Source organism: Sabethes cyaneus, chromosome 2 (genome assembly GCF_943734655.1).
Source record: "Sabethes cyaneus chromosome 2, idSabCyanKW18_F2, whole genome shotgun sequence".
NCBI lineage: Eukaryota > Metazoa > Arthropoda > Insecta > Diptera > Culicidae > Sabethes > Sabethes cyaneus.
This window is the reverse complement of record NC_071354.1, coordinates 7,081,515-7,107,857: the sequence shown is the minus strand read 5'-3', so window position 1 is coordinate 7,107,857 and position 26,343 is coordinate 7,081,515. Positions and strand designations below refer to the sequence as shown.

General features: G+C 41.5%; 1 protein-coding gene across 1 annotated transcript; it reads left to right on the top strand.

Annotated features, from left to right (window-relative positions):
* The first annotated feature begins 3,672 nt into the window (after nucleotides 1-3,672).
* On the top strand, nucleotides 3,673-25,881 carry LOC128734197 (transient-receptor-potential-like protein). Its single transcript, XM_053828257.1, has 8 exons — nucleotides 3,673-3,779; nucleotides 3,846-4,235; nucleotides 4,303-4,445; nucleotides 4,512-5,662; nucleotides 23,517-23,640; nucleotides 23,707-24,070; nucleotides 24,134-24,356; nucleotides 24,413-25,881. Exons 1-8 carry the CDS (start codon nucleotides 3,750-3,752, stop codon nucleotides 25,780-25,782), a joined length of 3,795 nt encoding a protein of 1,264 aa, XP_053684232.1. The 5' UTR covers nucleotides 3,673-3,749; the 3' UTR covers nucleotides 25,783-25,881.
* Nucleotides 25,882-26,343: the final 462 nt, after the last annotated feature.

Genomic DNA, 26,343 nt, shown 5'->3' with positions numbered 1-26,343 from the left:
AGCTCCGGTACCACTCGTAAAGATCTGCAGGCATCATCCTCCTTTACTAACGCAATTAAAGATCAGGCCACAGCAACGCTTCCGGGATACTTCCGAAAGCCTTTCGTATGAGTTTAGTAAAACCAATTTCAACGGTATGAACGACTTTCTGGGCCACGTTGATTGGGAGGAGGTTCTCCGCGATCATGACGCTAGTCTCGCTGCATCAACCATTTCTAGCATACTGGCATATGCTATCGACCAGTTCGTGCCCGTCAAGTCAAAGCGCGTACCGCCTAAACCAGCCTGGGCGAACGCTGATCTCAAGCGCCTTAAAACGATTAAACGTGCAGCCCTTAGACGACACAGCAAGTTTCGCACTGATGCCACGAGAATAAGATACGTAGAAATAAATACTACCTATAAACAACTCAATGATCACCTGTATAACGCCCATCAGAACAATCTGCAACGCCGTCTCAAGGCAAATCCAAAAAGTTTTTGGCGCTACGTGAATGAGCAACGTAAAGAATCGGGATTACCCTCTACGATGTCCAATGGTCTGCTCGAAGCCGACTCCGCCGCTGACATTGCCGACTTGTTCCGTTCTCATTTCAATAACGTTTTCACCAATGAACATCTCGAACCGCAGGATGTAGCCGTCGCCATCGAAAATGTTCCTCGACTTTCTGTACCTTTGTCGCAGTTTGTTATCTCCTTGGACATGGTTACGTCAGCTGGAAAAAGACTAAAATCATCCACGGGATATGGCCCTGACGGTATCCCGTCAATCATTTTGAAACGCTGTATGGAGACGCTAGCGGCACCGCTTGCAGCGGTATTCAACCTATCCTTGGCTACAGGCATTTTTCCAAACTGCTGGAAACAGTCATATGTTTTTCCTGTCTTTAAAAAAGGTTGTAAGCGAGTAGTCTCGAACTACCGGGGTATAGCTGCATTAAGTGCCACTTCGAAACTGTTTGAGTTGATTATTCTCCAGGAGCTTGCCCAGAGATATAATCACTACATCTCGTCAGATCAGCACGGATTTATGCCTAAACGATCTACAACAACCAACTTGACTTCCTTCACTTCGTTTGTAACACGCCAAATTGAGGATGGTCATCAAGTGGACGCGATATACACAGACTTATCTGCAGCATTTGATAAAATGAATCATCAAATTGCAATTGCCAAATTTGATCGACTTGGGATGAACGAACATTTCCTACTCTGGCTTCAATCTTACCTATGTGGTCGTAGCATGTCTGTGAAAATTGGTGATCACATTTCTTCGCCATTTCCTGTTTGTTCTGGTGTTCCACAAGGAAGCCAACTAGGACCGTTTTTATTCCTGCTGTATATGAACGACGTTAATTTCATTTTGAAATGCGCGAAACTCTCATACGCTGACGATCTAAAGCTATACCATACGATAAAGCAACCACTGGATATGAGTTTTCTGCAGGAGCAGTTGGAAAACTTCGCTAAATGGTGTCAAATTAACCGTTTGTCGCTGAATGTGTCTAAGTGCTCGGTAATCTCATTTGGACGAAAACATTCACTATTCCAGTATGACTATGCCTTGGCAGGCGTACGTTTACTGCGTGAATCCACAGTTAAGGATTTGGGAGTTTTAATCGATGCAAAATTAACTTTCAAGGATCACATTTCATACGTGGTGGCAAAAGCTTCTTCACAGCTGGGCTTTTTATTTCGTTTCGCGAAAAAATTTAAGGACATCTACTGCCTGAAAACACTCTATTGTTCAATTGTGCGACCTGTACTGGAATACGCGTCTCCCGTCTGGTCTCCTTATTACCAGAACGAAATTCAACGCATCGAAGCTATTCAGCGAAAGTTCATCCGCTTCGCTTTACGTCATCTCAGATGGACGGATCCACGGAACTTACCCAGCTATAAAAACCGTTGCATGCTGATCGGCCTGGAATTACTAGAGGAAAGACGCAATGTGGCAAAAGTATGCTTTATTGGCGATCTCCTGCAAGGTAACGTTGATTGTTCAATACTCCTCAGCATGCTGGATATCAATATACGACGCCGCAATCTACGATATCCTTCGTTCCTCAGTATTACTCCAGCTAGGACGAATTATGGTCTACATGAACCAGTGCGCAGTATGTCTCGTCTATTCAATCAATGTTACCATGTATTTGACTTTAATGTGTCTCGAGAAACAAACAAGTATAATTTTAGACGTGTTTTATGTTAATAATCTAAACAGACGAGTATTGTAATTACGTTACTTAGTTATTTCTGTCATTGGGGTGATATTTTACCTGTTGACGTTAATAAAATAAAACAATAAAACAATTGTCGTTATTCTACAGCCAGGAAAACTTGTCTGACTTGCAGAAATTTTGCAGAATAACATTTGTCATGCCGTCCTACACAAATACATGCGCGTTAGCTTCGTAAATATTGTTGTGATTTTCAGTTCGGACGAAGAAAAATTTTGATGGACGGATTTTAAAACCGTAAGACGAATTTAAGAAATAAAGTAAGTTGCGTATTTTCAAAAATATGCTTTAATAATTGCCTTCCAGTGATTTCAAAGTTCACGGATCGGAAGGCAAGTGTGTTTTAGTCAAATCAGCGCAAAAACTTTTGGAGCATTCATTAAATCCATCCAGCAAATGATGAAAATTAGAATGGCTTTACTTACTACGACGGGAATGAGAAATAAACCCTACTTGTCGTATTTGAAATCAATTCCAGTACAAAAGGCTTAAAAGCCTGTCGCGTGTTTAAAAACGTTCTCAGGGCACTCATATGTTAAAATTAAAAAAAATCCAACTTTCAACCGTCTCAATACGGAAATAATTACTGTGACATGACAGTAAGTATCGTGGATTATCTTCGCTTTATTTCGAACCGAATCAACATCGAGAATCCTAGGAAAAGCTATAATACTACAAGCATATTACTGTTCAACAAACAACGAAACCGTACATAAAAGTACACGTGGTTTTAGCCGCCAGCTAATTGTTATTTCCGTCCTTTCTCGAAATACTCGGTGGTCTAATAGGATAAAGTCTAACGTCACGTTTTAGCGCATTTGTGCTGAAACGTTTTTGCAAAGTAGAAACGCATGGTTTTGAGATTTGGCCATACTTTTTCCAACTGAACCATAGCAAATTTGTGCGACTAACTTTTCACCTGAAAGCACAATGAATCGAACTTGTGACGGCCAATCTGTGAGGTCTACTACCTCGGCTCGGTACAACCGGGAAGGAGGAAAATATACAGCACCACTTGAGAATGAGTTGTACCGTACAATTCAACTACGGACACCTAATTGAAGTGGCAGTACTTAAATTATATTGACTGCGTCCAATTCGGCCAAAAGCCGAAGAAAAGGTGAGCCAATTATTATTTACTATTCCGTGAGCCGGCTCGTTTTTCCCGCTTACTTTCGGACGGGGTGGAATGAATATTATTCTAATTTGGCAGAAACCGAAAACCAGATCGTAAAAGACGACGAGGTACCAATACTTAAACAGTTGCTGAGAATCGAGTCATAATTCATTTGCATTATTATTGTAGCTCTACTTCACGTGTTATTTTTATTTTCGTTTCTGGTCGTTCCAGCAGGGACCAAAACGCGCACCAAAACCTGTGCGTCCAGTTTGCGTCCAGCGCGGATTATTGACGATCGTGTTTCGTACATGCACTGGTAGAAGACTCAATTTTGTACAAAACAAACACCGCGCCGGAAGTCGGAGTCTGCAAGACTCCCATCCGCAGCCATGGCCAATGAGAAGAAGGACCCCGGAGGGGTTAGTATTTCTGTTTAATACTAAGCAGTGAGTGCTCATGATTTAATGTTAACTTTTTCGTTGCAGGTTGGCCTCCAAATCGAGTCCCCATCGCCAGTTCCATCGAACTCTGTTTTTAGCATGGCCCTCAATACGATCAACCTACCCGTTCCGCTTACGATGGAGGAGAAAAAGTACCTTCTGGCGGTGGAACGCGGTGATATGGCAACGGTAAAGCGGACACTTCAGCGAGCCCATCGGAAGCATCACATCAACGTGAACTGTGTGGACTCGTTTGGCCGTGGTGCTCTAACGTTGGCCATCGATGGTGAGAATCTAGAAATGGTTGAGCTGCTTGTCATCATGCAGGTGGACACCAAAGACGCTCTACTGCTGGCTATCAACGCGGAGTTTGTAGAGGCGGTCGAACTGCTGTTGGAGCATGAAGAACTGATCCACAAGGAAGGGGAGCCATACGTAAGAAGCCTTTAGGTTTTTCAAATAACTTGTGTATAGAGAGTTTTTTTTACCATCATTCATTCAGAGCTGGCAGAAAGTCGACATCAGCACGGCCGTGTTCATGCCGGACGTTACTCCACTAATGCTGGCTGCCCACAAAAATAATTACGAAATACTTAAAATTTTGCTGGACCGTGGTGCAACGCTGCCAATGCCTCACGATGTTAGGTAAGTTAACAATCAACTTAAAATTACTCTCAAATTCAGACTTGAGACTTCGTCCTCTCTTTCCAGATGCGGTTGCGACGATTGCATCAAACGTTCGACGGAGGACTCGCTGCGTCACTCGTTGGCACGCGTCAACGAGTACCGAGCGTTGGCTAGTCCTTCGCTGATTGCGCTCAGCTCGCAGGATCCCCTGCTGACCGCCTTCCAACTCTCGTGGGAACTGCGTAATCTTGCCTTTGCCGAGCAGGAGTGCAAAACGGAATACCTAGAGCTGAGGCGTCAATGTCAGAAATTTGCTGTCGATCTGCTAGATCAATCCAGAAGCTCGCAGGAGTTGGCTATCATACTGAACTACGATCCGGAATCGCCACCCTACATGGACGGGGACCATATGAAGCTTACCCGGCTGGAGCTGGCGATCGATTACAAGCAGAAGAAGTTCGTGGCCCATCCGAACATTCAGCAGCTGCTCGCTGCCATGTGGTACGAGGGTGTTCCCGGTTTCCGACGAAAGTCGGCAATGCAGAAGATTGGCATTATAGCCAAAGTTGCCTTACTGTTTCCGATCTACTGTATGATATACATGATCGCACCGAACTGCGAGACGTCCAAATTCGTTCGGAAGCCGTTCATGAAGTTCTTGATTCACGCATCGTCCTATCTGTTCTTCCTATTTCTACTGATCTTGGTTTCACAACGCGCCGAAGTACATGTAGTGCTTCTATTCGGAACGGACAGCATGAAACGAGCGCTACAGGAAGAGTTGGCCCGTCAGCGAGGCAACGGTCCAACCTATCTGGAATGCCTCGTCGTGATCTATGTGCTCGGTTTCATCTGGGAAGAGATGCAGGAAATCATCAACGAAGGTCTGCGCAGTTACCTGCGCAACCTGTGGAACTTCATCGATTTCTCGCGTAACTTTCTGTACTGCTGCGTGGCACTGCTGCGGTTGATTGCCTACGTGCAGCAAACGTCCGAAATCCGCAAGGATCCGAGTACGGCTTACATCGCCCGGGAACACTGGGATGACTTCGATCCGCAGCTGATCGCCGAAGGTCTGTTCGCTGGCGCGAACATCTTCTCGGCTATCAAGCTGGTCCATCTGTTTTCGATCAATCCACATCTCGGGCCGCTGCAGATCTCACTCGGCCGCATGGTGATCGATATCGTTAAGTTCTTCTTCATCTACTCGCTGGTGCTGTTTGCGTTCGCTTGCGGTAAGTACTGCCAAAAATGTTGATTGTGAAATTATTAAAAAGCTCTGCCGTCGCACGAGTAAGTAGCTAGGGAACATCCCATGTTTTCTATCTTAGAATCTGGTGCTAGAACAGTGAGTAGGACTACGTCTTTGTTTCCCATATCGGGTAGCACTTTGTGAAAACAAAGTAAAGTGTAACGTTTAAATGAAGGATTCCAAAACTTGGAATTCAAATGCTGACAGCTCTTATACTAATGAACAAAATATTACTGTTAATATGTCGTTGGATAGATAAAACGTCCAGCAATTTTATGGTTACATATTTATAACAATCTTTTATACACTCATAAGTATGCATGTATGCTCAATGCATGTAAAGTTTCAAGATCAAACTTCCACATAGATTTTCTTCATGATTACCTTGCTTCACAGGCAAGGACGACAATTCAACACATCATATGTTTAGTCTAGTTTTCTTTTACAAAAAAAAAAGGAACAGAACCCCAGTCCCAACAGATCTAAGATTCTTTACGACGTTTAAACCTGTAGGGGAAATGTGTATAATGTGCCCCCCCCCCCTAAGAATAAATGGATACAATATTATCTCTGTTATGCTACCCCAAATTAACGTTACAACTACGAGTATGTGTTGGTATTTAAGCTGAAAACCAATTGCAATTATTTATTTCATTTAGTATTGTGGAATAAATATGCTAGCAATTATTTAATAAAAGCACCTAAATGTTGTGTTTCTCGTCTGCGCGGGGTAAAATGCCCCACTTGCGGTAATTATACGCATATTAATGCCCAATGCGGTAATTTGAGTATTTCTACCAGTGACAGACCAACTCTATTTTGTAGAAAGTAAACCCATTTCCGTTGTTTTCAAAATATCGTATTTTTATATAAAACTAGCTGACCCGACAAACTTCGTATTGCCACAAATTAACCTGTGTTGTACATAAATCATGAATCTCGGATGATCTTTGTCACAATCTCGAGTTTTGCAAGCCACCCAGTGGGCGGCGCTTCCGACGGCGGGTCACCGGCAACACTCGCGACCGTCTCGTCCTGAATGATCTAGTGTTACTATAGATCGTTTTTGTGGTCTTGTATTGATTAATGTTTTATGGAAGAGTCTCGAAATTCTCGAGTTCGATTAGTTTTTGAGTTTCGCAAAAATTTCTGTTTTATTTGTATGAGAGTCCATATCCCCCTACCACAGGGGTGAGAGGTCTCTAACTATCGTAAAATAAATTCAAGACTCCAAAATCTCCCACATGCCAAATTTGGTTCCATTTGCTTGATTAGTTCTCAAGTTATAAGGAAATTTGAATTTCATTTGTATGGGAGCTCCCCTCTTAAAAGAAGAAGGGGTCGTAATTCACCATAGAAAAAATTTCTGCCATCTAAAACTCCCACATGCCAAATTTGGTTCCATTTGATTGATTAGTTCTCGATATAAGAGGAAATTTGCATTTCATTTGTATGGAAGCCCACCCTCTTAAAGGGGAGATGGGCCATAACTCGCTTTCTAAAGAAGAGAGGGGTCTCAATTCACCATAGAAAAAAATCTTGCGTCCAAAACCACTTACATGTCAAATTTGGTTCCATTTGCTTGATTAGTTCTCGAGTTATGAGGAAATTTGGTTTTCATTTGTATAGGAGCCCCCCTCCTCTTAAAGTGGGGAAATCCATAGAAAATATACCATAGAAAATATTCTTGCCTACAAAAACACCCACATGATAAATTTGGTTCCATTTGCTTGATTAGTTTTCGAGTTATGAGGAAATTTCAATTTCATTTGTATAGGAGCCCCCCCTCCTAAAGTGGGTAGGGGTCCCAATTCATCATAGAAAAAAATTTTGTCTCCAAAAACACCCACGTGCCAAATTTGGCTCCATTTGCTTGATTAGTTATCGAGTTATGAGGAAATTTGTATTTCGTTTGTATAGGAGCCCCCCTCTTAAAGTGGGAAGGGGTCCTTATTCACCATAGAAAATATTCTTGCCCTCGAAAACTTTCACATGACAAATTTTGTTCCATTTGCTTGATTAGTTCTTCAGTTATGAGGAAATTTGTATTTCATGTGTATAGGATCCCCCCCTCCTAAAACGGGGAGGGGTCCCAATTCATCATAGAAAAAATTTTTGTCTCCAAAAACACCCACATGCCAAATTTTGTTCCATTTGCTTAATTACTTCTCGAGTTATGAGGAAAATTGTGTTTCTTTGGTAGAGAGGCCCCCCCTCTTAAAGTGGGGAGGGTTCCTAATTTACTATAGAAAATATTCTTGCCATCGAAAACCTTCACATGCCAAATTTGGTTCCATTTGCTTGATTAGTTCTCGAATTATGAGGAAATTTGTATGGAAGCCCCCCCCCCCCTTTTAAAGAGGAGAGGATTTATAATTCCCCTTATAAAGAGGGGAGGGGTCTCAATTTACCATAGAATAAATTATTGTCACCGAAACCACCCACATGCCAAATTTTGTTCTATTTGCTTGATTAGTTGTCGAGTTATGCAGAAATTTGTATTTCATTTGTATGGGAGCCCCCCTCTTAGTGGGGGGAGAGGTTTCTAACCATCACTAAAACCTTTCCTGGCCCCAAAAAACCCCTACATGCATATTTTCATGCCGATTGGTTCAGTAGTTTTCGATTCTATAAGGAACATACGGACAGACAGACAGACAGACAGACAGACAGAAATCCTTCTTTATAGGTATAGATAAACCTAGTTTCGGCTTTCTGGTAAACTTTTTCTTTTCTGGCGCTGTGGCATTTTGCAGGTTGAATTACCTAGAATTTGGACGTTGGTAATAAATTATTCCCACCACGATTACTCTGCTAGGGATGGGAAAACTATCATTAACTACTGATAGTTATTAGTAAGCAGTAATATCACTAAGTATCAGTAAGGCTGCGCAGTTACTGATACAGTTACGTCGTCCCGTTCGAAAAATTAGTTAGATTAAACTTATTGGTTGGTAGTTGCCCACGATAGACGAGGATGACATGTCCTCGTTGTTGTCGGTAGCATAGTAGGGATGAGAACTATCATTAAAAATTGTTACTGATAACTATCAGTAATTTCAGCACGTTACTGATAACTATCAGTAAATATCAGTAATTTTACCTATCAGAGCATTGAAGCATAAAATAGGAAATTGTAATATAACTGCGTTCTTCATTGTAAGTTTACTTTGTAATTCACCAAGCGAGCTTTATGGAGGCTCGCGCAACTACGGACCAGATTTTTACCACCCAGCAGATATGTTGGGAGCACATCGTGCCTACGCATCACACGATACAGTCGAGCAAGACCAGCAATGGCACATGGATGAACACGGCGAGGGTTGAGACAAGGTGACAAGATGACTGATATCATAGCTAGGAACCTTGCGACGGTGGAGGCAACCTACGCCAGGTTGAAAGCAGTAGTCTAGGAAGATCAGATTAAAAATAAATACGTCAAAGATCATATACATGAAAGAAAGAGGCTCCAAGGAAACAAACGCGTGCCTCTCACGGATAGTAACACTTGACGGTGACGAACTAGAAGTGGTAGATGAATTCGTCTATTTTGGATTGCTGGTGACCGCGGACAACATTAGTAAGGAAATCCAGTGGCGCATTCAAACGGGAAATCGAGCCTATTTTGCCCTTCGCTATACGCTACGATCAAGAAGCATACGCTTTCGTACGAAGCTGACAATGCACAAATCTTTTATTAAGTCAGTAGTTCTTTATGGACTTGAAGTCTTAGGGTAGCTCACACGCCCTTGCCCTGCCCAGGATATACACGCCCTTGCCGTGTCCGAACGAAAGGTACTGCGGATATTTGGCGGAATACTGAAAGCGAAAAGTGGCGGAAACGTATGAATCACGAGCTAGAGGCATTGCTTGGAGAGAAGTACATCGTACATTTGGCGAAAGTCAGTAGGCTACGGTGGGCCAGGCACGTCGTAAGGATGCCGGACGACAGTGCGACGGAAACAGTTGTCTTCAACAATCTCGCCGGCACCAAAAACAGGGGGCTCAACGTGCAAGATGGCACGATCGCCTCGAAAGTGATTTATGACTTTTGAGACGACTGGGAAATTGACGACGAATGGACAAAATTCGAGTTAAATGGAGACGACTGCTTGAATCAGCACGAGCTACCCCGGCTTTAGGCTACTGACGTTGACTACGATATATTGTGTCATCCACGTTTATCGTACGCAACTACCGACCAATAAGTTTAATCTTACTAATTTTTCTAACGGGACAACGTGACTATATCAGTAAATATCAATAACAACGAAATCTTACTGATACTTAGTGATATTATCGCTAACTGATATCTATCAGTAGTTAATGATAGTTTTCCCATCCCTATAGCATAGAGCCGCGGTGACTCGTGTTCTTTCAAGTAGTAGTCTTCATTCAACTCGATCTTAGGCTGCTCTTCGCCAATTACCCAGTCGTCTCAGAAGTCGCAAATCACATTCGACTTGGTCGAGCCACGTTGCACGCTGAGCCCCCTGTTCCTGGGCCGGTGGGATTGTTGAAGAGAACTGTTTTCGTCGCACTGTCGTCCGGCATCCTTACGATGCGCCCGGCCCACCGTAGCCTACGGACTTTCGCCAGATGTACCATCTCCATCACCAGATGTAGGATCTCCTCCTTAGTGTTGTTGTCCGCGCTCACCAGCGATCCCAAATATACGAACTCATTTACCACTTCTAGTTCATTACCGTCAACGGTTACCGTCTGTGGGAGGTATGAGTTTGTTTGCTTTGGGTCAACTGAAGGAAAGTAATAGAGGTCAGTAGATCTAGGAAAGCTGCCCCCGTAGTGGCCGGCGCTTCCGACGGTAGGTCGCCGGCAACACTCGCGGCCTGTGGCCGTCGCGCGCTGAATTATCTAATGTTACTATTGATAGTTTTTGGTGGTCTTGTTATTGATTAATGTTTTATGAAAGAATCTAAAATTTCTCGAGTTCGATTAGTTTTTGAGTTACGAAAAAATTTCTGTTTTATTTGTATGAGAGTCCTTATCCCCCTACCACAGGGGTGAGGGGTATCAAACCATGATTAAAAAAATTCCTGCCTCCAAAACCCCCCACTTGCCAAATTTGGTTCCATTTGCTTGATTAGTTCTCGAGTTATGAGGAAATTTGTATTTCATTTGTATAGGAACCCCTCTCCCAAAGTGGAGAGGGGTCTTAATTCACCATAGAAAAAATTCTTGTCTCCAAAAACACTCACATGTAAAATTTTGTTCCATTTGCTTGATTAGTTCTCGAGTTATACAGAAATTTGTGTTTCATTTGTATGAGAGTCCTCCCTGTAAGTGGGGGAGGGGTCTCTAACCATCATAAGAACCCTCCCTGGCCCCAAAAACCCCTATATGCAAATTTTCACGCCAATCGGTTGAGTAGTATTCGATTCTATAAGGAACATAGGGACAGACAGACAGAAATCCATTTTTATAGGTATAGATAAATGAATGGTTCTATCAACAATTTCGTGAAAATTGACGAATGCGAATCAGTGTTGTAAATGAAAACCCAGAATAGTTATTTATTCTTTCCGTTTAACTGTAGTTGTTAGCAAGCTCCTTAAGTAAGCTAACTTCGTCAACTGCATACTGCATAGTTTCAAACCAGTTACTAAAAGTTGACTAGTGCTACAAGTCATGCAGAAATTGTCAAAATGCAAAATCATCGCCAATCATTAGAAGATGTGTAATTATGGCCGGATGGTTTAACTCTTAGTGGAACTACAAACTCTATGAAACTGATAAAAAATCATACACAGAGTACAGATATTTAAACTTTATTTCATTTAACAAATTATACATATTGTTATGTTAATGTTTTACGGCATTTATTACAATACAGTAACTTATCAATTTGTGTAACATCTGTGCACAGTCGTCCGGCATTCTTGCTGCGTGGCCGACCAACCGTAGTCTCCCAACTTTTGCCAGGTGTACGATGGGAATCTCTCCAAGCAGTACCTGTAGCTCGTGATGCATATGCCTCCGCCACTCTCCGTTTTCCGTTTGTACTCCGCCAAAAATAGTCCGCAACATCTTTCGTTCAAATACGGCAAGTGCACGTAGGTTTTCCGTAAGCAACGTTACTGTCTCAAATCCGTAGAGGACTACCGGTCTGATTAGCGTTTTGTACATCGTCAGATTTGTGCGGCGGCGTCTTACGAAGGGACAATTTAAGGTCTATACGACAGTCAGCAGTTTAGTTTACCTTAGACTTGCCCCGGAAAAGTTGTCACTTATCTAGACAAGACGCGTAAGATATTCAAAAAGCTTCACAAAAATTTTTACCCGATCTTAGAAAAGATCTTAGAAATCTGTCCGACGTAGAACAGCACACTGTTCGGTTTTTCAAAGATGGGGCCATCTGGATAGCAATGTCCATCCTCTCCGGCACTGCGCACACTGTGTCTTTCCCTGCTGGTTTGACCTTTCTCCCGTTGCCGCTTCTCCGGTATCTCCGTTGGTGGCGATTCTGGCATTGTATTTGGCGTCCAAAACGTCAAGCCGGTCACACAATCACTAAATACTTACCACTTCTCCGAAATATATAATTTAAAATATTGCGACCATGCGCGGTCGCAGTTTGCTGCGATCTTAAGAATGAATTCGGGTTTCACGATTAAACTTCAATTAAAAATTCTTAAAAATCTTAATTTTTTTTGCGTAATTAAAAAAATCTCTGTTTTTTTCGCCTCTTCGCCCATTCAGTTGTCTAGCATCGGTAGGACAAAAACTTTTGAAAAGTATTTGTAATGGCCTAAGTACGCAAAACAATCCAAAACTGCATTTAATTTTATTGATACTGATTACGAATTTCTTGCACATTTGAAAACAAGGAATCTTACTTCAACATCAAACACTATTTAGTTAGACATATATGTATTTATGTATTTGATTTGACGGTATCATAAAATTGTCATGTTAAAATGGTTTGGTTGTGCTGCAGGTTGAGAAATCCAACTTTTTGCAATTCAATAATTTTTTACAACGTTTTGTTCATTCTCATGATTTAAAGCTTCTAAATAAGTTAAAGTGGCTTGCATAATGTTTTGTACCTTACTGCCTTATACTGAGTTGGCAGTCAAATAAATATTACATCACTATGGGTCCCTCCTGCCTTGTCTTGTTCATCATTTTCGAAAGAAATTAATCTAAATGTAATGCTTGACTATGTAAAGAATTGCCAGCAACTAACTGATGCAGAGCAGCAAATGAAACGTTCAAAACTATTCTCAGATAAGAGAGTCGTTAATTTTCCTCGCTTTGAGAATTCTGTGTAACGTCACATGCACAAATGCAAGACAACAGTTTCGAAGTCGAACAAATTCTTACAGTACCTATATGGATATAATCTGGCAAAAGGAAAGGATGACCGCTCACTTTTCGCTGACGTTTCGCCTTCAGGACATCAATTTGGACTAATTTTAATCTCAAATGGTCAAGGCGGTTGAAGAAAAGGGGTGGTTTTATACTTTAAGAAAATCATTTACCTTCAGGACATCACATTGGACTAGGTCTAATGAACGAATAACATCGGTTGAAGTAGAAGGGTGGTTTTGCACTCTGAGGTACTTTCCAAGCACAGATATCAAATTGGTATAGGATTAAGCGCCGTAAAGAATCTTCGACCTATTGGGACGAAGAGTACCTGTCACTTTTTCACGCAAAAAACACGTGCAAACCTTGATGACATCGTTTCTTCAACCAATCAGGATGCGAGGATATCTAGTTGGACAATGCTTCATTATTTTCAATTTTTCAATAGTGTACACTTACGAAATAATAGCGTTCTTCATTTGACCGAATTCATAGAAGATGTTCCGATCGATTGGTGCAAAAATATTCGCCCATATTCTGTATTTCGAACGAGTTGAAATATTTCGATCGACTTGGCAAATATTTCGTTCGAGGTGTTTTTTCATATGAAGATCTTTCGTTCTGGCCGCTGTTTTTTCGAACGAAATGTTAGTTTCGAACGAAACATAAACCCGTTCGAAATACAGAATAGGGGTGATTGAAAATCGATCGGGAAACCGCTGAGCTCTATTAGCGTTCAAAACCTGACCACTTTTCGAGAAAGATTTTTTGGAATGACACCCTACCCAGCCAAACCATGCCGTAAGACGTAGTCCTACGTCAAAAATCGATTTCCATATTAAGTCATTTTTCGAAAGAGGAGAAATTCTCGAGTTGACTTTAGTATATATGGAATATTTAGAGGAGTGCAATGAGAATTAGCATTTCGTTAATAGGGAACTATTTGGAAGCGAATTAAAGCTAGTTATGCGGAAGACGAAGATAAATATATTTTACCAGCTTGGCTTTATGCCGATGATTTCGAAGTAAACGACGCTCAGAGCTCTCACAATAAAATAGAATCCATTTGCGGAATTTACTATAGTTTTCCTACTCTTCCTGATGCGTTTAAATCAGAGCTTTGCTATATGTATATTGGTTCCAGGCTTTACCAGAAAAGTCTATATTAACCAAGTAGGCGTAAATAACCTGGTAGAAAAACTAATAGTGCCGATAAAAAAATCAGAGGGGTTGTGTACAAGACACGACCGCATATATAGGTGACGCAGGACTACGTAAGTGTCTTTGTAGTGATAGTAGCATGTATTCATGCTTGTAATCATTCGATTCTTCATGTATACATGCTATATGCAACATATATACATGCTACATGCGTTGTATGTAACATTTATCAAAGTAGTAACATTGCATACGTTCAATTCTCAAAAGATTGTACATTTGAAAACAATTTAACAAAATCAAGAACACAAACTATTGCTTTCCTGCTACCTTACTGAAATTAAAGATTGTTTTTATTATCCATGGTTTCCCACGTTGCCACGACGTTACCAATTCAATCCTATTTTATCAACAGCACATCTTTTCACTACACTTCTAATGAAACGGCAAGCTTTCGTATTCATACAGAGCCGTATTATAACCGAACAGTACAGCTGTAGCACATTTTTCCAACACAGATATCAAGTTCGCCGAGGTTTAATCGTCTCGCAGTAAAGAATTTGCGATCTGTTGGGACAATGAACTTGTGTCATTTTTTCTGGCACACTTCCCTAACACAGACATCAAATTGGACTAGGTTTAATCGCGTTCGTAAGAAATCTGTTGGCACGAGGGGGCTTTGTTACTCTCTCTGGCGTACTTCCCAAACATGGACATCAAAATGGTCTAGGTTGAACCACGGTGTTAAGAAATCTTGTTGAAATAAGGAAACTTGGTCACTTGTTTTGGCTTACTTCCCAAGCACAGATATCAAATTGGTATAGGTTTAGATTATCGTAAAGAATCTTCCAACCAATCACCAAGCAAGAATTCTGGTAAAACATAGGTTTATTATTTTCAATTTTTCAATAGTTCAACATCAAGAATCCATACTTTTCTTCATTTGGGTCAATTCTTAGACGATTTTCCGGTCGATTGATGTAAGAATATTGAAAATCGATCGGAAAACCGCTGAGCTATTAGCGCTCAAAACCTTTCATTTTTCGTGACGCTCGCATTTTTCGATTTTTTGGAATGACACCCTATCTCAAAACTTGCCGTAAGACGTAGTCCTACGTCAAAAAGTTTAGTTCAAGGTGATAATCTCAGAGTGCATACACTTATCTACAGTTATCAAGCGGGTTCGATGCAAATTTATTGCCGATTTATTGCCGTAGACATAGACTAGGATTTCAAATGGATAATACAGAATGTGAAGAGTTTGCGGAAATCTAAAAATTATAAATCAGTCACAGCTATTGGAAAACATTCCGAGACTGATATTGGAGGTGCTTCCGCGTTCAACCGTAGTGTGGATGCAATGCATGGCCTTTTTAGCAATGGGATATGCAAATAGGATTTACTTCATTATTTTGCGTACGGAAAAATTTTTTTTTAACCAGAACAACGTTGATTACCGCATCAGAAATGAAAGCATTTTGGAGGAAACCCACTTTTATTGTTGGTCCATATGATGCGCTTTAGAAACGAAGCCAAACATCAAAGATTTAAAGAATACGCTCACGTTATTTCATCATGCGTCAATATTGCATACACGTTGTGCATGAAGTCGTGTTTACAATTTAGCCACGACCTATTATGATGAAAACTTTTTGATGCTGGACTACGTCTTTGTTTATTATACTGGGTAGCACTTTGTGAAGACCAAAGCAAAACTGTCACGTTTGAATGAAACTTTCCTAGTGTACCTAGACAAAGTTGATGTCCTGAAAGTGAACCGTTTCGAAGAAGTGCCCAGCTACCCCTTCCCTTTAACCAGTTCTACTCAGCAGTCACTAAAATTTAATGAAAACTGAAGTCTCGTGCGAACACGTAAGTAACAGAATATTATATTAACAGTAGATATACCAGCTATTTAGTCATTCTGACTGGCACCGGTATAAATGTTAATAACATAAAAATATATTTATTTTAATCTATACCTATAAAGAAGGATTTCTGTCTGTCTGTCTGTCTGTCTGTCCTGTGTTCCTTATAGAATCAAAAACTACTGAACCAATCGGCGTGAAAATTTGCATGTAGAGGTTTTTGGGCCCAGGAAAGGTTTTAGTGATGGTTAGAGACCCCTCCCCCCACTAAGAGGGGGGGCTCCCATACAAATGAAACACAAATTTCTGCATAACTCGAGAACTAATCAAGCAAATAGAACCAAATTTGGCATGTGGGTGTTTTCGGTGTCAAGAATTTATTCTATGGTAAATTGAGACCCCTCCCCTCTTTATAAGGGGAATTATAACTCCTCTCCCCTTTAAGAGGGGGGGTTTCCATACAAATTTCCTCATAACTCGAGAACTAATCAAGCAAATGGAACCAAATTTGGCATGTGAAAGTTTTCGAGGGCAAGAAAATTTTCTATGTTGAATTAGGACCCCTCCTCACTTTAAGAGGGGGGGCTCCTGTACAAATGAAATACCAATTTCCTCATAACTCGAGAACTAATCAAGCAAATGGAACCAAATTTGGCATGTGTGTGTTTTTGGAGACAAATTTTTTTTCTATGATGAATTAGGACCCCTCCCCACTTTAAGTGGGGGGGGGGCTCCTATACAAACGAAATACAAATTTCCTTATAACTCGAGAGCTAATCAGCAAATAGAACCAAATTTGGCATGTGGGTGTTTTCGGTGACAAGAATTTATTCTATGGTAAATTGAGACCCCTCCCTCTTTATAAGGGGAATTGTAACTCCTCTCCCCTTTAAGAGGGGGGGCTTCCATACAAATTTCCTCATAACTCGAGAACTAATCAAGCAAATGGAACCAAATTTGGCATGTGAAGGTTTTCGAGGGCAGAAAAATTTTCTACGGTGAATTAGGACCCCTCCCCACTCTAAGAGGGGGGGCTCCTGTACAAATGAAATACAAATTTCCTCCTAACTCGAGAACTAATCAAGCAAATAGAACAACATTTGGCATGTGGGTGTTTTTTTTGGTGACAAGAATTTATTCTATGGTGAATTGAGACCCCTCCCCTCTTTATAAGAGGAATTATAACTCCTCTCCCCTTTAAGAGGGGGGGCTTCCATACAAATTTCCTCATAACTCGAGAACTAATCAAGCAAATGCAACCAAATTTGGCATGTGAAGGTTTTCGAGAGCAAGAAAATTTTCTATGGTGAATTAGGACCCCTCCCCACTTTAAGAGGAGGGGCTCCTGTACAAATGAAATACAAATTTCCTCATAACTCGAGAACTAATCAAGCGAATTGAACCAAATTTGGCATATGTGTGGTTTTGGAGACAATTTTTTTTTCAATGATGAATTGGGACCCCTCCCCACTTTAGGAGGGGGGGTCCTATACAAACGAAATACAAATTTCCTCATAACTCGAGAACTAATCCAGCAAATGGAACCAAATTTGGCGTGTAGGTGTTTTTGGAGGCAAGAATTTTTTCTGTGATGAATTAGGACCTCTTCCCACATTAGGAGGGGGGGCTCCAATACAAATGAAATACAAATTTCCCCATAACTCGAAAACTAATCAAGCAAATAGAACCAAATTCGGCATGTGGAGGTTTTTGGAGGCAAAAATATTTTCTACGGTGAATTAGGATCCTTCCACACTTCAAGAGGGGGGGCTTCTACACAAATGAAATACAAATTTCCTTATAATTTGAGTACTAATCAAGCAAATGGAACCAAATTTAGCATGTAGGAGATTTTTGAGTCTTGAATTTATTTTATGATAGTTAGAGACCTCTCACTCCTGTGGTAGGAGGATATGGACTCTCATACAAATAAAACAGAAATTTTTGCGAAACTCAAAAACTAATCCAACTCGAGAAATTCGAGACTCTTCCATAAAACATTAATCAATAACAAGACCACAAAAACTATCTATAGTAACACTAGATCATTCAGGACGAGCCGGTCGCGAGTGTTGCCGGTGACCCGCCGTCGGAAGCGCCGCCCACTGGGGGGCTTGCAAAACTCGAGATAGTGACAAAGATCATCCGAGATTCATGATTTATGTACAACACAGGTTAATTTGTGGCAATACGAAGTTTGTCGGGTCAGCTAGTCTATACCTATAAAGAAGGATTTCTGTCTGTCTGTCTGTCTGTCTGTCCTGTGTTCCTTATAGAATCAAAAACTACTGAACCAATCGGCGTGAAAATTTGCATGTAGAGGTTTTTGGGGCCAGGAAAGGTTTTAGTGATGGTTAGAGACCCCTCCCCCCACTAAGAGGGGGGGCTCCCATACAAATGAAACACAAATTTCTGCATAACTCGAGAACTAATCAAGCAAATAGAACCAAATTTGGCATGTGGGTGTTTTCGGTGACAAGAATTTATTCTAGGGCAATTTGAGACCCCTCCCCTCTTTATAAGGGGAATAATAACTCCTCTCCCCTTTAAGAGGGGGGGTTTCCATACAAATTTCCTCATAACTCGAGAACTAATCAAGCAAATGGAACCAAATTTGGCATGTGAAGGTTTTCGAGGGCAAGAAAATTTTCTATGTTGAATTAGGACCCCTCCTCACTTTAAGAGGGGGGGCTCCTGTACAAATGAAATACCAATTTCCTCATAACTCGAGAACTAATCAAGCAAATGGAACCAAATTTGGCATGTGTGTGTTTTTGAAGACAAAATTTTTTTCTATGATGAATTGGGACCCCTCCCCACTTTAAGAGGGGGGGGGGGCTCCTATACAAACGAAATACAAATTTCTTTATAACTCGAGAACTAATCAAGCAAATAGAACCAAATTTGGCATGTGGGTGTTTTCGGTGACAAGAATTTATTCTATGGTAAATTGAGACCCCTCCCTCTTTATAAGGGGAATTGTTACTCCTCTCCCCTTTAAGAGGGGGGGTTTCCATACAAATTTCCTCATAACTCGAGAACTAATCAAGCAAATGGAACCAACTTTGGCATGTGAAGGTTTTCGAGGGCAAGAAAATTTTCTACGGTGAATTAGGACCCCTCCCCACTCTAAGAGGGGGGGCTCCTGTACAAATGAAATACAAATTTCCTCCTAACTCGAGAACTAATCAAGCAATTAGAACAACATTTGGCATGTGGGTGTTTTTTTTGGTGACAAGAATTTATTCTATGGTGAATTGAGACCCCTCCCCTCTTTATAAGAGGAATTATAACTCCTCTCCCCTTTAAGAGGGGGGACTTCCATACAAATTTCCTCATAACTCGAGAACTAATCAAGCAAATGCAACCAAATTTGGCATGCGAAGGTTTTCGAGAGCAAGAAAATTTTCTATGGTGAATTAGGACCCCTCCCCACTTTAAGAGGAGGGGCTCCTGTACAAATGAAATACAAATTTCCTCATAACTCGAGAACTAATCAAGCGAATTGAACCAAATTTGGCATGTGTGTGTTTTTGGAGACAATTTTTTTTTCAATGATGAATTGGGACCCCTCCCCACTTTAGGAGGGGGGTCCTATACAAACGAAATACAAATTTCCTCATAACTCGAGAACTAATCCAGCAAATGGAACCAAATTTGGCGTGTAGGTGTTTTTGGAGGCAAGAATTTTTTCTGTGATGAATTAGGACCTCTTCCCACATTAGGAGGCGGGGCTCCAATACAAATGAAATACAAATTTTCCCATAACTCGAGAACTAATCAAGCAAATAGAACCAAATTTGGCATGTGAGAGTTTTAGATGGCAGAATTTTTTTTCTGTGGTGTATTACGACCCCTTTCCCTTTTAAGAGGGTGGGCTCCCATACAAATGAAATACAAATTTCCTTATAATTTGAGTACTAATCAAGCAAATGGAACCAAATTTAGCATGTAGGAGATTTTTGAGTCTTGAATTTATTTTATGATAGTTAGAGACCTCTCACCCCTGTGGTAGGGGGATATGGACTATCATACAAATAAAACAGAAATTTTTGCGAAACTCAAAAACTAATCCAACTCGAGAAATTCGAGACTCTTCCATAAAACATTAATCAATAACAAGACCACAAAAACTATCTATAGTAACACTAGATCATTCAGGACGAGCCGGTCGCGAGTGTTGCCGGTGACCCGCCGTCGGAAGCGCCGCCCACTGGGGGGCTTGCAAAACTCGAGATAGTGACAAAGATCATCCGAGATTCATGATTTATGTACAACACAGGTTAATTTGTGGCAATACGAAGTTTGTCGGGTCAGCTAGTTGTATATAAAGTAACATTAGGTATATAAAATGCACCCTCTACTTATAGCTACCAAAGTCATAGCGTTATTTCTGAAAGCAAATTTTACATGTCGCAGGAATTTTGAGTTAAAATTGCACGGATATAATATTAATGTATATTTTAACGAAGTTACTCTTGAGAAGAGGAAGCACATTTTCAAGTTAGCGATTATTTTGTTTCTGAATTGGTTGCAGGCATTTATTCTGGTTCATCGCAGCAATTTGATGCTACTAGTAATTCACCAAAAATCAAAAAATTTTGTTTTATTTGTATGCGTGTCTTCCCCCCCCTACCACAGGGGTGAGGGGTTTTAAATCATCATAAAATAAATTCATGCCTCCACAATACCCCACATGCCAAAATTTGGTTCAATCTAGCAAATAAATTTGTGTTTCATTTGTATAGGAGCCCGCCCTTTTTGGAGGAAGAAGGGTCTCAATTCACCATTAAAAAAATCCTGCCTGCAAAAGCCCCCACATGACAAATGTGGTTCCATTTGCTCGAGTTATGAGAAAATTTGTACGGATGGGGACTTCGTCTTACGGCAAGGTTTGGGATAGGGTGTCAGTGTCGTTCCAAAAAAACAGGTTGCACTATTGAAAAATTGAAAATAATGAAACATCGCCCAACTGGAAAGCCTCGCTTCATGATTTGTTGGGAAAGATGCCATCATAGCTTTAACGTGACTTTAGAAAAAAAAAGTGACTAAATCACTCCGTCCCAACAGATTGAAGATTGATTTGGTAACACCGCGATTAAACCTAGAACATTTTGATGTCCTTGCTTGGGAACTACGCCAGAAAGAGTGACAAACCCCCTCGTGCCAACAAATTTATTCGCAATGACGGCACCGCACGACCTCTTTTCCACTTACAGAACTGCCCGTAGCTGAATGCGTGAAAATTATTTCCGACATTTTTCTGTCTTTTGCACTCTTTAACAAATCGCTATTCTGCTTCACGCATACTCGAAACTAATGTAGGTGTCTCCACTGCGGCGCCGTCATAGCGAATTACGAACGCGATTAAACCTACTCCAATTTGATGTCTGTGTTACGGAAGTGTGCCAGAGAATTGACAAAAGTCTTTTGTCCCAACAAAGCGTAAGTTCTTTACGGTGAGACGACTACACCTAGGCGAATTTGATATATGTGTTGGATAAGTGCGCTGTATAGAAAAAGAGGAAAACCGTGAGAAAGAGAGAGAGAGAGAGAGAGAGAGAGAGAGAGAGAGAGAGAGAGAGAGAGAGAGAGAGAGAGAGAGAGGGAGAGAGAATGAAAACTGACATGAGTAACAAACAAGCGAACGAACAAACGTGACAGAATGAGAGGGAAAAAGAAACTTAAGAAAAGAAAAAAAAAGTAGGGAAGAAGAAAAGAGAAAAAGGCGAAAAACGAGCCGGAAAACGAAGTGATTTTACATAAATAAAATGAAAACCGGAAGAAAAAAAAAAGAAAAATCATTAAGAAAACAAAGAAAGTGAGGATAAACTGGACAGAAAAGAAGAAACAATGAGAACAGGAAAATGGAGAAACGAGAACAGACAGAAAAAGAAAAAATGAAAATGGAGGATAAAGAAAGAAAATGAAAAAATTAAGAACAGAACGCGAAAGAAAAGAAGGAAAAGCAGGACATAATAGGACCGAAAATAGAAAAAAATTCGAACTCAAGAAAAGGCTGAAAAATGAGGCAGGAAAAGAAGAGATAAGGAACAAGCCAAATGGAAACCGTGGGCAGAAAAAGGGAAAAACAAGAGAGGAAATATGGAAAACGAGATAAGAAAAAGAATACAGGACAAAAAACAAACAAGAATAGATAGAGAAAGGGAACGAAGGAAACTGGAACGGAATATAAAGGGAGAAAGATGAGACAAAAAACGAAAACATGGGATAGAAAAAGAAGAAACAGTTTAAACAAAAATGTCAAACGAAAGAGAAAAAGACGAAAATGGTAGGTACAAAATAAACCGAAGAGGAAAGGGATGAAAGGGAAAAAAGGGAACCAAAAACAGAATGTACATGACAGAAAAATCGGAAAAAACGGACTTCAAAAGAGGAAAAACGGAACAGACCTAGAGAAAAATAAGAAGAGCTAGAAAAATACGAAAACTGGAAACAAAAAAATTCTCTTTTTTTTTTGTTTCCAGTTTTCGTATTTTTCTAGCTCTTCTAGAGCAGGGCAAAGACGAATAAAATAACGAAAAACAAGTGAAAAACAAGAGAAAGAACAGGACTGGAAATAAGAAAAAATGGACAGGACACGAACAATGGAAATGGAACAATGAAACAGAAACCACGGGACAGAAAAAAAGAAACGAAAGAAAAAGAGGGAAAACGGAAGGAAAGTGAGAGCAAAATCCAAGAAAACAGGAAGCAGAACTGAAAAACAAAGGGAAAAAAGTGAAAAAACAAGATTGGAAAAGAGACAGAAAAGGTAAAACATGTGAGAGAATAAGATGAAGAAATTTCAATTCTAATTTCGTGTCCGTATGCAGTTTAAAATACAACTTCAACCTTGTCTAAATTCAAGGAGAATACAATATTCAATGTTAAGTTCAATTTCAAGTTCAATAGTATGTGCGATATTGAGCCCAATTTCAGGTCTAATCTTTTACTTTTTGACCCTTCTTTTTAGTATTTTTTAAGGTTTAGGCTTGAACTTCGATTTCAAGACCAATTTTAACGTTAATTTCATATCTATTCAAATCCAGTTTCGAACAAAAAAAACTTAAAGATCTGTTTTATGTCCGATTCTATATGCAATTTCACGTTAAAAAAGTTCGTCTGAAAGGTCGAGTGCTCCAACTTTTATTTATGTCTGGGCACACTACTGCGTGCTGCGGGACAGCCAACTAATGCCAAAATGAGTGGCATGTCGTGCCATCCTGCTAAAACAGTTGGTCGTCCTGAGAGTATGCACTCAATTTCCGATCATGTCGAGTGCAAAATACCGATTAAAAAGACTAGCCAACAGGATCACAATTCCTGCAAAATGCAATGTTGGTCTATAAATAAGTATCAAGTCTTTGAGAGATCTTTAGGTTTAAGCTTTTTGTTAACCCAATTTTGTATGAACAGAACTTTAAATCAAAAAAATCGTCTTGACGTACTTCGGTTAACGGTATCTTCGTGTTTCGACAGGTCTTAACCAACTGCTGTGGTACTTTGCCGATCTGGAGAGAGCCAAATGCTACAGCCTGAAGGGAGGCCTACCGGACTGGGACAACCAGGGCGATGCCTGCATGAAGTGGAGACGATTCGGAAAGTAAGACTCTTATTTTAACCACCTTAATCCATCGATACTCAACCCATGTTTCAAACTTTCAAACAGCCTGTTCGAATCGTCACAATCGCTGTTCTGGGCCAGCTTCGGTATGGTCGGACTGGAGAGCTTCGAACTGACCGGCATCAAGTCGTACACCCGCTTCTGGGGTCTGCTGATGTTCGGTTCGTACAGTGTGATCAACGTGATCGTGCTGCTGAATTTGCTGATCGCCATGATGTCCAACTCGTACGCCATGATCGACGAACACTCGGACACGGAGTGGAAGTTCGCCCGCACCCGGCTGTGGATGAGCTACTTCGAGGAAAGTTCGACCCTGCCGCCGCCGTTCAACATCTTTCCGACGATGAAACATTTGATGCGGCTGTGCGGCAAGAAAAAGAAGAGGGACATCGAGCGGGAGTCGACGATTGTAAGCTTTTACCTTTGAAAAGTTTTGTTTTTTGGAATAACATGCGTGTTCTTTTGTTAACAGCGTCGCAAGGAGGACAAGGAAAGAGCGGAACGTTACACCAATGTGATGCGTGCCTTGGTTTGGCGGTACGTAGCAGCGAAGCACCGCAAAATGGAGGAGGAAGCCGTCACCGAGGATGACATCAACGAGGTTAAGGGAGATATTTCCGCTCTACGGTACGAGTTGTTGGAGATATTCGAAAAGAATGGAATGGACGTGTCGGCAGCCGATCGTAAAGAGAAAGGTAAGGGTGCTTGATATTTAACATTAAATCCGAAATTCAAATATTTTTTCCGGTAGCTGTCCTGGCGAAGCGGATGAAGGTTTGGGAACGTCGCCTGATGAAAGACTTCCATGTGGCTCCGGTTGAATTACAGGCCGATATACTGGAAGAAGATGAAGCTGCTGAAGAAGCGGAAGAGGTGGATGCCAATCCGTTGGCAAGGTTCCGTCGCATCGCCCTGAAGGTGGCTAGTCAAACGAATGCGGCAAAGTGGGGACAAATTATGTCCGGTGTGGGCTTCGAAACCAACTCCCAAATTGGTAAATGCAAAACACGCGATAGCTATCGCCAACAGCAACATCTGCAGAAAGCAATGGTGGAGGCTCAGCGATTGGTACAGCGAAGTCCAATGATTCGCTCGAGAAGTGCTTCTCCGGAAGCGTACGAAGATGAAACTACTAACACTTTGCTTGAGCTGATCAATCAGTTCACTGAGGAGCAGGAAGAAATAAAGAAGAAAGAGAAGAAAAATACTCTGCATGCGCAGAGTGCCAACCACCGGTCAACCACTCCGCTGGAATACTTAACCGCTCAGTTACAGGTTGCCTTGAACAAATCTCCACGAGCTGAAAACAAAGCAAGATCGGCTTCATGCTCCACCAACCGTTCTCGGTCTCCCGATCCGACCAATTCTACACTCAAGGTCCATTCGCCACCGACTGTCATGTCCCCACCACCGGATAGAATCCACTCCCCAGTGCAGTCCCCTCCACCTACCATCCACGTAACTGGCACTGGAACTCAGCGAATGAAGAAATCAAAATCTAAGGACAGTATTGCCGACCGTTCACAGACCAGCAGCCCAACCGGCCAATTACCAAAATCGACTGAAACTAAATCCCCACCCCAAGTGGTCAAGCGAAAGGCACCGTCTCCAGGGGCGCCGTCATCGGAGGTCCAACCAGCTAGCGCAGACATCGCAGTGTCACGTCCGGTAGCTAGCAAACCACAACCCGGCCAAGGAATGCTACCCCCTCCACCTTCATCAACAGCACCAAACCCCATCGTAATCCCAACCCTTTCCACCACTCCAGCAACTCCACTCCCTGCCCACAAGAAAGTGGAAACAAGTCCCACTTCCAAAACCTCCCCACCGACCCCGGTTCCGCCACGAGCCGTCAAAGCTCAGTCTCCTCCACCCCCTCAGCCACCTAAGCCACCACCACTGCAGGCGGCAGCAAAACCAAGCGTAAAACAATCCTCTCCACCGCCGCCACCACCATCTTCTTCGGCGGTCGTTAACACGAGCACCGAACAGCTGATCACCAGCGGAAGCGGTGATCCTTCAAGCGATACGGGCTCCTCGCCGCCGGCCAGCCTCCGTCCGGTTCAGAAGATTGCGGACGTGAAAACCATCAAACGACAGCCCAAGTCCGGTTGGTTGTAGGTTGCCTACCAGTTCCTGTGTCAGTGCCATTTTTATAGCGGGAAATAATTATTGAACATGGAGGAGTCAAAAGTGAGGAAAGGCTTTTTGCAATTTATTGTGCCAAAGATACAGTAGGTCTACTTATGGAGAAAAGTGTGATAAAAACAGTAATAGTTAGTCAATGTTTCCAATGAAAAATTGTTAGTGTTGAATAATAAAATTTGATAAACTTTCATGGGAATTGTGTAACCGATGGTTACAAGTTTTTGTATTGTCTCCGCCAATTTAGTATGCTATTTCAAACTGCTCGAAAACGCCCTTTCCTAAGTCCACCCCCGAGCAAACTGTCGACAGTTGGAGTGATAGCTCTCCAAGTCTGCGGACGGAGAGATGATTCCGAGAGGAAAGTTTGCTCCGATGTGGATAGCGAGTACCCATCGCTGGGCGAGCTGTCATCTGTGTGGGTTATAGCGTTCCACGTCTTATAGACGGATCGGTAACTCAGACAGGACGGCTCGACCAAATGGAACACAAGCATCGTATGGGTTATAACATTCCATGTCTGCGGACGGAACGGTA

Excerpts from the sequence above, each read along its gene's own strand:
- LOC128734197 (XM_053828257.1), top strand. The coding sequence starts at position 3,750 with ATGGCCAATGAGAAGAAGGACCCCGGAGGG. Across the intron at positions 4,446-4,511 it reads CCAATGCCTCACGATGTTAG|ATGCGGTTGCGACGATTGCA; the intron begins GTAAGTTAACAA and ends CTCTCTTTCCAG. Across the intron at positions 5,663-23,516 it reads GCTGTTTGCGTTCGCTTGCG|GTCTTAACCAACTGCTGTGG; the intron begins GTAAGTACTGCC and ends GTGTTTCGACAG.